General features: G+C 41.9%; 1 protein-coding gene across 1 annotated transcript in view; it reads left to right on the top strand.

Annotated features, from left to right (window-relative positions):
• LOC145404010 (uncharacterized) overlaps nucleotides 1–12,701 on the top strand; it is a 91,826-nt gene that overhangs the window by 22,891 nt on the left and 56,234 nt on the right. Inside the window, exons 2-3 of the mRNA XM_080275614.1 lie at nucleotides 4,814–4,930; nucleotides 5,344–5,576. Of these exons, the coding sequence (XP_080131740.1) occupies nucleotides 4,814–4,930; nucleotides 5,344–5,576 (350 nt within the window). The remainder of the gene's footprint in view (nucleotides 1–4,813; nucleotides 4,931–5,343; nucleotides 5,577–12,701) is intronic.

Below are 12,701 nucleotides of genomic sequence, written 5' to 3'. Positions count from 1 at the left end.
GAATTTGTTAAATGATCAACAATGTGGCTTCCGTAAATACAGAAGTTCACTAGATCATTTAATGAATTTGGAGCATTGTATTTCAGAAGCATTTGTCAATAAAGAATTCATGATAGGGATGTTCTTGGACATCCATAAAGCCTATGACATGACATGGCGACACGGTATACTAATGAAGCTCTATGCTTATGGTTTAAGAGGAAATTTGCCTATTTTTATTTCAAATTTCTTACGGGACAGAACTTTCTCTGTCATATTGCCCCGTAACGTAACATCGGATATATTTATCCAGGAAAACGGGGTCCCACAGGGAAGTGTGCTTAGTCCTACTTTATTTAGTATTATGATCAATGATATTCTGTCATCAGCTCCCATCCCGAGGAATCTTAAATACTCGCTCTACACTGACGATTGTGCAATATGGCACTCTTCCCGTAATGCACAATTTTCGGCTGGGCGGATTCAAGCAGCCCTTGACTCCGTCCACCAATGGGCCTTGCAGTGGGGATTTAAGTTTTCCGTCCGTAAGTGTGCCGCTGTAGTCTTCACTAATCGTACCCTACCTAATTTGTGCTTAACACTGGTTAATCAGGCGGTACCTTTTCAAAATTCTGTAAAGTTTTTTGTAATACATTTTGATCGTAGAATGAATTTTAAACTTCACGTTAATACTTTGCTTGCTCGTTGTGATAAACCGTTAAATGTCCTCAAGTACCTAGTGGATACTACCTGGGGTGCCAACAGAAAATCTTTATTAATGGTGTATAAGTCCCTTATTCAATCGAAGCTAGACTATGGCGCGCAGGAGTATGGCTCGGCATCAGATGCCATGCTGAAAGGATTGGATGTGCTACGGAATAAATGTTTGCGAATGTGTCTTGGAGCCGTATGGTGTACCTGTGTAGCTCGTATGGAAGTGGAGGCGAATGTGCCTCCCCTCCGTATTCGCCGTGACCACCTGGCTTGGTCCTATGGCCTTCGAACATATAGGAAAAGTAATATCGGCAATGTGGCCTGCACCCCCCCTGCGTCAATACCACCACCTTCTGCGGGGGGTGCGTCGGCCACTTGCCGTTCGCCTCCATTTACTGACTCAGGAGCTTGGTGTGGACCCCAGTGACTGTGACAAGTTGGTGTTAAAAAATATAGCGCCTTGGGAGCCACCCAGCTTTACTGTTGATGTTACATGGCTCCCAGCCCCAAAGGCCAAGGCGCCGGAGGCGGAGGTCCACCACTTGTTTCGTAACATCATAATTCGTCACTTGGGGTCCCATCACTTGTACACCGACGGCTCCAAGTCGAGTGAATGTGTGGGTGCAAGTGTGTGGTCGACTGAATGTGCCCTCAGGTATCGTTTGCTGACTCATACATCTGTGTTTACCTCCGAACATTTTGCTATTAACAAAGCCATAGACTATGCTCTAAATTCTAAGCATGACTCATTTGTCGTATTTTCAGACTCGAAATCAGTCCTTCAGGCAATTGCTTCTTGCACTACGGACTCGCACGAGATCCAGGGCCTCATTGTTAATAAGCTGCATTCATGCAACAAGTCATTCACGCTGATCTGGGTGCCTGGTCATTGTCGTATCTACGGCAATGAGCAGGCTGACTTACTTGCAAAGTCGGCTGTAGAGCTCGAGGAGACTTGGGACGTTCCTCGTGATCTACAGTCGAGTCTCTCTCTCGGAAAGAAATCAATAAATCTTCTGTGGCAAGGTCAGTGGACCAGACTAAATATTCCAACTTGTAAGCCGTACCTGGGCGACTGGGACACTGCCAACCGTCCCAGTCGCCTGGAAGAAAAAGTGTTGGCACGGTTACGGCTCAATGCCACCATTTTAACTCACATGAAACCATATATGGAAAGACGCTTCCCACCGCACTGTGACATCTGTGATGCGGTGTTATCTATCAGTCATATCATCCTGCGCTGTCGCCGATTTATTCGTGAACGTGCTTCACTTATAAATTACTGCGGCGCAGCAGACGTCCCCTTCACCCTTTCCACCATCCTGGGTGATGGGGACATTGTTATGACTGATAAATTGATGGCTTTCTTGAGAGAGACCGGACTGATCAGAGTGATGTGACTTTTTTACTATGTGGTTATGGTTTTTATCAACGGTAAATATGTATATATTGTAATATTAATTAGGGTTGACAGTTGACATATTTGAAATAGATCCTCCTCCCACTTATCTATTTCTAATATTGATGTCCCCTACATTAACCCCGTTCCTCGACTGACAGTCACCAGCTGATGAGTGCAAGTGTGTAATATAGGAAGGTATTGGGCACTTGCAGTCGATGGTGGTCTGCTGGGCGAGGTTCTTCACTTTTTGTATAAATTATGTAATTACATTATACCATCTTGCTTAAGTTATTCTAATTAGGGACGACAGCTGACGTATATGGAAATGTTCCTGACTCGTCTGGTTCCCTTTCATATACTGATGTCCCCTATATTAGGTTGTGCCTCGACTGACAGTCACCAGGAGATAAGTGCAGGTATGTAATGTAGAAAGGCATTACATATCTGCAGTCGATGGTGTTCTCTTGGTCGAGGCTTTTTTTACCATTAGTGTAGGTCTAGTTATTTGTCTCTTAGGACTTAGTATAGGGTTAGCGATTTGTCTGTTAGGTGATTAGTTTTAGGGTCTTTATATTAGGCACCTTTGTTTATAAGTAATATAAGGTTAAAAATATAAAAAATTACAAAAAAAGAATTAAAAAAATATATATATATAATAAAAAATAAAATAAAATAAAAATTAATATTTATATATGTACGTGTGCATGAAAGTGTGTATGTTCATATGCATGGATGTGTGTATGTATGTATGTATGTATATATATATATATATATATATATATATATATATATATATATATATATATATATATATATATTTGTTCGTATATATATGTATATATGCGGTAATGTATATACATATATATAATTTTGCCTTAATGATCAGGGGCTCCGGCCTCAATGGTCGATAGGCAAAAAAAAAAAAAAAGACATTGCTATACTGTAATAAATACCTTGATATTTTGGAAGAAGGTAAAGAGACATAGGGTGAAAAAGGTAAAAGGAATTGAAAGATAAAAATGGTAGATTGCTGGTGAAGAAGGGAGAATAAGAGCAGACTGAGAGAACTCTTAAAACAACTGTTAACCATTGGGAATGAAAGTAGTGCAAGTATAAATGGCTGGGGAGTGGCTGGGATGAGGAGAGAGAGAAACTGATCAGTAGGGTGGAAGTAGTGGAAGCAATAAAAAAAGTCAAAATGGGGAAAGCCCTAGGAATTGATGGAGTTTGTGGTGAATGCTGATGCATGGGTGCATGATATTATTGGAGTGGATATGGAAGATGTGCATACAAGTCTGGAAGGAGCAGAGTTGCAGAGGATTGGAAGTCAGGTACAAATATTCTCTTGTATAAAGGAAAAGGGAAAAACGAAATGTGTGGTAATCAGAGGGGCATCTGTCTTCTTAGTGTAACAGGAAAAGTATATGGTAGGATACTTATTGGCAGAGTTAAAGAAATAACTGAGGACTTAGTTGGAGAAGAACAGGGAGGTTTTAGGAAGGGAAGAGTTTCGGTAGATCAGATATTTATCCTGAGATCTTCAGTGGAAAAGTTTCTACAAAACAGAAAGGAGATTTATGCGGCCTTCATGGATTTGAAGAAAGCATATGACAGAGTTCATATACTAGGAAAGTGGAAAATACTTGTAATATATGTGGTAAGTGGGAAGTTGTTGACTGCCGTGAAGAATATGCATGAGGGCGCTAAGGCTGCAGTGTCTGTGGTTAGTGAACTGAGTGAATTTTTCTCTTTGAATGCTGGATTGAAACATATATCATGTATCCATGATTGTTCAGTCTGCATATGGATGGAGTTATGAAAGAGATACAAGGAATGGCAGTGGATTTTGGAGCAGTCCTAACGAAAGAGTGCAGCTTTTGAAAACTTCCTATTTTGTTGTTTGGAGATGATACTGTTAAAAGTGGACGAAGAGGAACTGCAAGGTGTGGTTAATGAGTTTGCAAGAGCGTGTAAGAGACGGCTTCTAAAGGTGAATTGCAAGGAACAGGAAAGTGATGGTCTTCCAGAGAAATGAAATCAGTGAAAGCACAGTGAGGCTGGATGATGTGGAAATGGAAAATGCGAGTTCATAAAAGTACTGGTTAGTGTGATGAGTAAGTAATAGGAAAGTAATAGGGAAGTGAACATGGAAAAAAAAAAAAAGACGCTGCATGATAGGATTGCGATATCAAATCTAAGGTATGGAAGTGAAGCTTGGACCTTGTTGGAAGGGTACAAGTCAAGAGTGAGAGCAGTGGAAATGGATCATTTGAGATGAGCATGTGGAATTTCATGGAGAGACAAACGGACACATGAGGAAATGAAGGAGCATTGTGGTGTGGCTGTAGATGTGATTGAAAGTGTTAGAAGAAATGCATTAAGATGGTCTGGCCAAGTGGAAAGGATGAAGAGCGAGTGACTAAACAGGAGGGTGTATGTGAGTAAGATGGAGGCGGGAAAGAAGGGGGAGACAGATGATGATATGAAGAGGTATATGTGAGGGGAGGTTTGAGCATGGGGAAGGCAGCAAAATGGCTGGGGACATAGCGACATGCAGCCGATTTGTCTGTTGCCTCCCGATATGGGACTAAGTCATCTGGCTATAGATAGATAGATAATTAGGAATAAATTTTAAATTAATAATACGCTTTCCTTGCCTGTCTCTCAACCCTATGAAAACTAGTTTACTCTGCACAATTATATACTGATGTTTATCAGAGTATTGACGATGTTGGAGTGGCATGGGGTGTGGGTGTATTCGAGGTGGGTGTGGACAGCAAGGATGCTAACGTGACGCAGGCACATCTCTCCTGGGTGGTCAGCCAGGCTCGTCAGGTAGGTCACCCTCCCATTTCTGCTCAGGTGGGATTGTCGCTCTGTCAGTACTATTGCAACGGGTAGGTCACTCTCACATTCATGCTGAGATGGGTAGGTCACTCTTACAGTACTGTTGAGGCAGTCAGGTATTCTGTCATTACTACTGAGTTGGGCTCATCACTCTTACATTTCTGTTTAAGTGGGCAGTTCACGTTTGCATTAATGATGTGGCGGGTAGGTCATTCTCACATTACTAGTGAGGCTTATAGGTCACATTCACATTAGTGCAAAGGCGGCTTGGTCACTCTCACGGCACTGTTGAAGTGGGTAGGTTATTCTCACATTAAATGCTGAGGTGGGTTGGTCAGTCTCACGTTACTGCTCAGGCAGGTAGGTAACACAGCTAACTTTTACCATGATGATGTCAACAGCTGCGGCAGGTATCATGGTGTGTGATGGTGGTGGTGGTGAGTGACAACCCAGCCTTCCTCACTGCCTTCGCCGATTGGTCCCTCAATGGCCGTCTCTTGGTGTGGTCGACGAGGCTGCTGGTGGTCACTCGACTGCCCAGGAAAGACCTCGGGCCTCTACTCATTTCCCACTGGACGTTTTCCATGATGAACACCTTGGTGATCAATGCTGAAACCTCAGCATCTGACAAACGGTAATCTATTCAGCAACCAAGAACATACCTTTAATGCCAAAAGTTTGTAGCATGCCAAGTATTTGAAAGTGGCATGTGCTTACTTTTCTTTATTTGCTTTAACCCACCGCATCCTGACCGATTTTTCACCACTGACCTCCACCAATCCCAGCGGATTTTTTTTTTTTTTTTTTTGCTAAAATCTCCGCTGTTTATGAGAAACATTGGAAAATGCCCCCCAAAGCGCTCGCCTCAGCTTAGAAGTGGTCTAAACAGGTGACCCTTTAAACACCTGGTACTGTGTTCTCGGAGCCGCACTGTGGATTTTGCATTTTCTCTGTAGTGGTAACTATTGCAAACCACTCAGGATAGGTAGATATTTGTTCATTTGGTACGAATTTATATGTAGTGCAAGAATATATTGGTTTTCACACAATAATTTAGGCAATATAAGCATTGTTTCATTCACTGAACACATCAGTTTACTGCACCTTCTTTGGTGACGTTACCTCCTCATCACTTCTGCCCGTTTCATCTCCTGGCACCACGTAATCTTTGTCCTCCACATCGTCATCGACTGGGGAATCACTCTCACCTTGAATTTCGTACCGTGGCACAACACATCTATACTGGCCAGGTCACTGCTAACAGGTGAGTTGCCATGCGGGGAGGGGGGAGGTCACGCAGGGTAAGGCAATGTCCCTGCCTGGCAGCAGGTAGAGGAAGGTGTCCTGCATCTACGTACCAAAAATCATGCGCGAAATTTGAAAATTTTGGAAATGATGGACCTTGCAATTGCAATATGTATGGATACGTTATCAGGATTCACCGTGACAGAACGTTGCAATGTATCCATATGTTATCGGGATGCCTCGTGTTAAAAATTTTGACCTTGTGTACAGCACCCACCCTTCTTTAACACTTGATCATTCTAGTATTTTCTGTTCATTTGTCTCTGCTCACACACCCGATTTTGGTTTTCATTGCCTTACAAAGAAAATTTCTTCAAAATCTTATATGCAGTGCCAGCGCCACCTGTCCTACAGTACCAGTCTACAAAAAGTGTAGATCTGCTCAAGTCCTGTGAATGCGGTTTCAGTCACCATCAGTACCACTCTTGTTCATTATCAATCTCGAACAGCTTCAGAATGTAATTCATCAATCATTATGCTCACTTCAATCTTAACCTCTAAACCTTGGGGGTCGTACAAGGCAAGCCCTTCTCGTATGCTTTTTTTTTTTTTTCTTGAAAGTTGGCTTTTTCAACCAGTCATAGTGTCGATAGGTAGACTGGTAGGTATGTGGGTGGGTAGCTAGTAAGGTAGGTGCCACCAGTGCAAATAATATAGATGATGTAGAAAATCGTTACCACAGGTGTCGGTATCGTAGAGTATTGCATATTACTGCTGCTGCCAAATGTAGATAACAGTCTTAGCTTAGGAGGTAGTGATTGTAGTTGTTGATTGGTGAGGCACCTCTGTCACCAGTATAGGCTGCTGCCAATGTAAAGTCATGAGGTGTTGGAAAACGTAGGTCTTCCTTTGTCTTACTCCCCTCTTGTCTACCGTGTATCATAAGCAAAGGTGAGGTGAAAACACTGGGGTTAAGGGGTATTATTGTGCCACAGTTATATCATTCACTGCCTACCCCTGCACGTGTAATGATGGACAGAGTGGTATGGTACCACTGACTGTCAGAGTGACAGTTAATCTCTTCACTCTACTACCTCCTACTCTCCCGAATCTCCTGATCTCCTAGTCCTTCTGACTCTCACATCTGATTTTCTGGGTATATACTACTGCCAAACTTCCGGCTGGCTGGCGTGCGTGTGTATAGTGTCTAGCATGCTTCCATCACGTGGCTAACTGGCTTTCGTGAGTGTATTTGACAACATCATATGTTTTGACATTCTTGATAGTCTAGGACCATGGGATGGTAGTGTTTTCCTGATGCACCAGGCACCTGCTTATAATGTTCTGTGCTATTATTACATTAATGCCTGTATATACCTCAGTTACACCAAACTGTCATGCCTACAACCTATCTTTGCAGAGGAATATGTTATGAGGCAATTTATCTACCTGTTAAAAAATTAAGTTAAATACTAATGTAAATATGTGGTATTCATCACAATATTGTAAAAACTGAATGTAGTAACATAATTGTACACTATAAGAATGATATATATCTATATATTTATACAACACCAGTACAATGGCAATACAGTGGCAGGTCTACAGTACTCAGTAGTATCAAGAATTGGCCATTACTTATGTACTTGCTATGTATTAATATGAAACATAGTAACATACATATTATAACATGGATACATTTTTATTGGTTTCCTTCTATTGCACAATTTATATTAAAATAAATACTATAATATATATATATATATATATATATATATATATATATATATATATATATATATATATATATATATATATATATATATATATATATATATATATACATATATATATATATATATATATATATATATATATATATATATATATATATATATATATATATATATATATATATACACACTTAGGCTGCTTCCCCCAAGAAAAGGGAGTTACTCAAGACAGGACGATACACTCCCAATTTACTCATCCATTCAAACATATTCATTCGCATCTTAGCCCCAAAGGGGAGAAGGAACAGATCCTTACCGCACCACACTGCAAGAGTCAACTGCGCAGTGCAATCAGTGACATCCGCAGCAGGACCCGACAGCAGAGATTATTTACCCCTGCCACATCATAATAGACCCATCCCCTTACCCGCATATGACCTGATTTAGCTGATCAGACCAAATGCGGGAGAATATCCCCTCAGGGCTGCGTCATCATTTATTCATTCACAATTTCTCTCCCTTTATTTCTCTCATGCACAGCCACTCTTCCTTGCTCAACAGACATCCCTCTCACATCCAGCGCTCTCTTCACACTGCCCATCCATCTTATTCTTGGTCTCCCTCTCAGCCTTACGCCTCTCATATCAGATCTAGTTATCTTTATCTCCAATTGCTCATTATCCATTCTCTCCATATGTCCAAACCATCGCAACACCCCCCGCTCAACTCAATCAGCCATCTCCCGAACAATTCCAGTTCTCCTTTGAACTTCATCATTTCTCACTCGATTCGTACATGACACTCCACACATACTTCTCAGACACCTCATCTCCATTACATTCAAACTTTTCCTCTCTGCTACACCCATATTCCATGTTTCAGCCCCATATAACGCAGTTGGTACCACAACACCCTCATACAGCCGTCTCTTTACATCCATTCTAAACAAACGACATCTAAACACTTTTTCATTCCTCCCAGCACCTTTTCTACTTCATTCATTCTAAACTTCACTTCTGAATCTATTCTTCCATCCATAGCAACATGTGACCCTAAATACTTACAACACTACCTTCTCAAGCAACTCATCATGCAAAACTATATTCATCCTCCTACCATCTACCGACCTCATACACTTCATCACTTTACTCTTATTCTCATTTACTTTCAATTTCCTCCTTTCACACACCCTTCCAAACTCTTCTATCTACTGTCTCAATCTCTCCTCTGAATCAGTCACCAGTGCAGTATCATCTGTAAACAGCAGCTGCTTTAGTTTCCACTCTCTACCATCAACATTCACCAGATTCAGACCTCTACCTAAAACTCTTGCATTCACCTCCCTTACAACTCCATCCATATAAATATTAAACAAACAAGGTGACATCACACATCCCTGCCGCAGCCCCACTCTCATGGGAAACCAATCACTCACAGTATTTCTAACTCTTACACACGCTCTACTATTTACATACAAACTTTTCACCCATTTTAGTAACCTATCATCCAGTCCATACAATCTTTAAAGAGTCCACAAAGCCTCCCTATCAATTCTATCATACACTTTCCCTAAATCCATGAATGCCCAAAACACATCCTTGACTTTCGCTCAATACTTTTCACACACTTGTCTCACAGCAAACATATGATCCATGCATCCCCTCCCTCTCCTAAAGCCACACTGCTCATCACCAATCACTCCCTCTGTACCCTCTCTAACTCTCTTAATTAACACTCTACCATACACCTTACCTACAACATTCAAGAGACTTATACCCTTAAAGCTAGTATATTCATACTTATCACCCTTGCCTTTATACAGCTGAACCACACAAGCACTTGCCCAGTCAATTGGAACCATACCTTTTACAAAGCACACATTCAACAATCTTACTAACCAACCAACAATAGTCACTCCACCACCATTCAGGCATTCCACAGCACACCCATCCATACCTGCAGCTTTCCCTTTTTTCATCTCCTTTACTGCCTCCTGCACTTCCTCCTTCGTGATCAAAGAATCATTCAACTCTCCCAACACATTCCTTGCACCTTTCCATCCGCCACAATCTCAGCCACCCTTTCCCCCTCTACATTTAACAGTCTTTCAAAATACTCTGCCAATCTCTTGCTTACTGCATCCATCTCAATTAACATCCTTCCATCCTCTGCTTTTACTCGCTTTTCCTTCGCAGACTCTTCCTTTTGCACCCTTTTCACCTCCTTCCAGAACATTTTCTTATTCTGTTGAAAATTCTCAGTCAACCACCTACCCGACCTCTCATCTGCTGCCACTTTACCATCACGCACAGCCCTTCTCGCCCTATTCCTCTTTTCCTTATACCTCCCATATGACATCTCATCCTTCCTCTGCAACCAACTTCGTATGCTTGTCTCTTCTTAGCCACAGCCATACTTACTTCCGCACACCACCATTCACTTCCCTTTCTTACACCACCACCCACACGTCTCACACCACACACCTCTTCTGCATGCCCTCCACAGCACTCTTAAACAACTGCCATTCCTCCTCCACACTGCCATTTTCCTGATCTTTCACTGAGTTCCACTCATCTTTCAATTTCTCCTGATACTCTATCGTTTTCCCTCTTTTATCCAACTCACTTTCAAAACCTCCCTGCCACATCTAACTCTCCTAGCTCTCACTCATCTCTTACCTACTCTTAACTTTCCCTCCACCAGGTAGTGGTCAGACATACCTCCACCCTCCTCTCTCAGAACTCTCACATCCAGCAATCTTCCTATTACATTCCTGGAGACAAACACAGTCCATCAATGCTCTGTCAACAACCCTTCCACCCTCCTGTCTCACCCATGTATACTTATAAATATCTTTCTTCTCAAACAGAGTATTTCCAATCACCATCTCTCGCTCAGCACACATCGCTATCATTCGTTCCCCATTTTCATTTCTTCCAGGCACACGATGCATACCAACTAAACCTTCAACTGCTACATTTCCCACTCTAGTATTCAGATCTCCCATCATTACCATATTCACATTCGCTCCAAAACACTCAAGATCATTCCAGAAGGACTCCCTCTCTTCTTCATCCCTTTCACTACCAGGCCCATATGCACTCACAAACACCCACAACTCACATTCAAATTTCGCTTTCACCTACATCAGTCTCGATGACACCTCCTTCCATTCAATCACACACTGCTGTACTTCCGGACTCACTAACAAGGCCACACCTTCTCTTGCCCTTCCTCTATCGACACATGACAATCTTCCATTCACACTTCCAAACATAGACTCACCCTTCCCTTTCATCTCCGTTTCACTCAAAGCTAACACATCCAACTTTCTTCTCACAAACATTCTCCCAATCTCCTCCCTTTTAGCCTCAATCATACTACATCCACGCACATTCATAGACCCAATCTCCAGGGTACGGGGATAACTCAATCCCCCATCCCTTTCCCTGGCCTGTCTCTTTTTAGGAACTAAAAAAACAGAGGAGGGGATCCCTAGTCCCCTCACCCCGCCCCTTTTAGTAGCCTTTTACGACACGCAGGGAATACGGTGGCAGTATTCTTCCTAACACAACTTGGCCGCAGAGTAGTAGTACCACCCCATAGTGCAGCCAGATTGTGTCCCCCCCCCTCCACAGGGGCCCTATAATATATGTAATCCCATATTTTTGCTATTTTTACTTTATATATATATATATATATATATATATATATATATATATATATATATATATATATATTTTACAATAATTACACAGTTGGTCTCATTTGTAATGCATGGCCTTTACAAATTGTTTCCAAGTTCTCAATCCTTGCTTGCATTCTGTGCTGAGTCAGCATTAACCCCTAACCTCGGAGGAACGGTATATGCTGCGTCATTTTGGGGTGGCCAAGGGCCCACGGGTGCTGGGTATACCCACATTTGTCTTCCTGCCACGATTTGAACTGGCCGCCGTTTCATCTTGGCACCAAAGGGTAGGGAGGGAGTCCTTCCATAGCACACAAGTATGAGTCAGTCTTTCTCGTGCTTTGCCAGGTGTGCAATGATGTCCTCAGGTTCTCATTCATCTGAATCCGTCCCAGCTGCCTGTGGCTAATTGCATCATCCACCCATGCCAAGCCCCTTTCCAAGGAAAGAGCTCAATGATAGTGCCATACGGTGTGCTTTGGATGTAACTGTGTCTAGTTTATTTACTGAGAAGTTATCACACTGAGAGCAGAGCCAAAAATTAGTGCCATGTGCACACACACAAATACAGCCTGCCTTGCGGCCAAAATTAACGTATATTCTTCATGTCCTTACTCATCAACGCGACCACCTACAGATCTGGGGATGGTTTCATTCGCAAGAAGAAGAGTTGTTGGGTAATATGGTCTTAAATTTGTTTCCCTAACTGCTATACTTTTCGAGTTATGAAGGTTTGAAAACAGGCTATCTGGGGGAAAATGCCCATAAGGAGAGCGCACCTGCCTCAAAATATTACCGGTGTGGGGGCTTAAAATAGCAAATATGATGGAGAAAACTGTAAGGCTGACTAGTGCTGTGCTATGAACATAAATTATTTTGGACTGAACATACTCCTGCTACAACATATTCCTCCCAATAGTGCATTGCTTAACTGATCAGTTGTACGGTTCCAAACTTAAGTGAAGTTAACTTAATATGTGTAATCAAATTCAAATTCATTGTAGATAATGGCTGGAAGAACTTATATGTGTGGTTTAAAATAGGGTGTAATTTCTAGTGGGTAAGGTGGACAATGAAGGTGTTAGTGCTGAAC

Source organism: Coenobita brevimanus, chromosome 62, assembly GCF_032717465.1.
Source record: "Coenobita brevimanus isolate Jiangsu-jjx chromosome 62, ASM3271746v2, whole genome shotgun sequence".
Taxonomy (NCBI): domain Eukaryota; kingdom Metazoa; phylum Arthropoda; class Malacostraca; order Decapoda; family Coenobitidae; genus Coenobita; species Coenobita brevimanus.
Note: the sequence above shows the minus strand (reverse complement) of the source record. Positions and strands in the feature narration are given on the sequence as shown.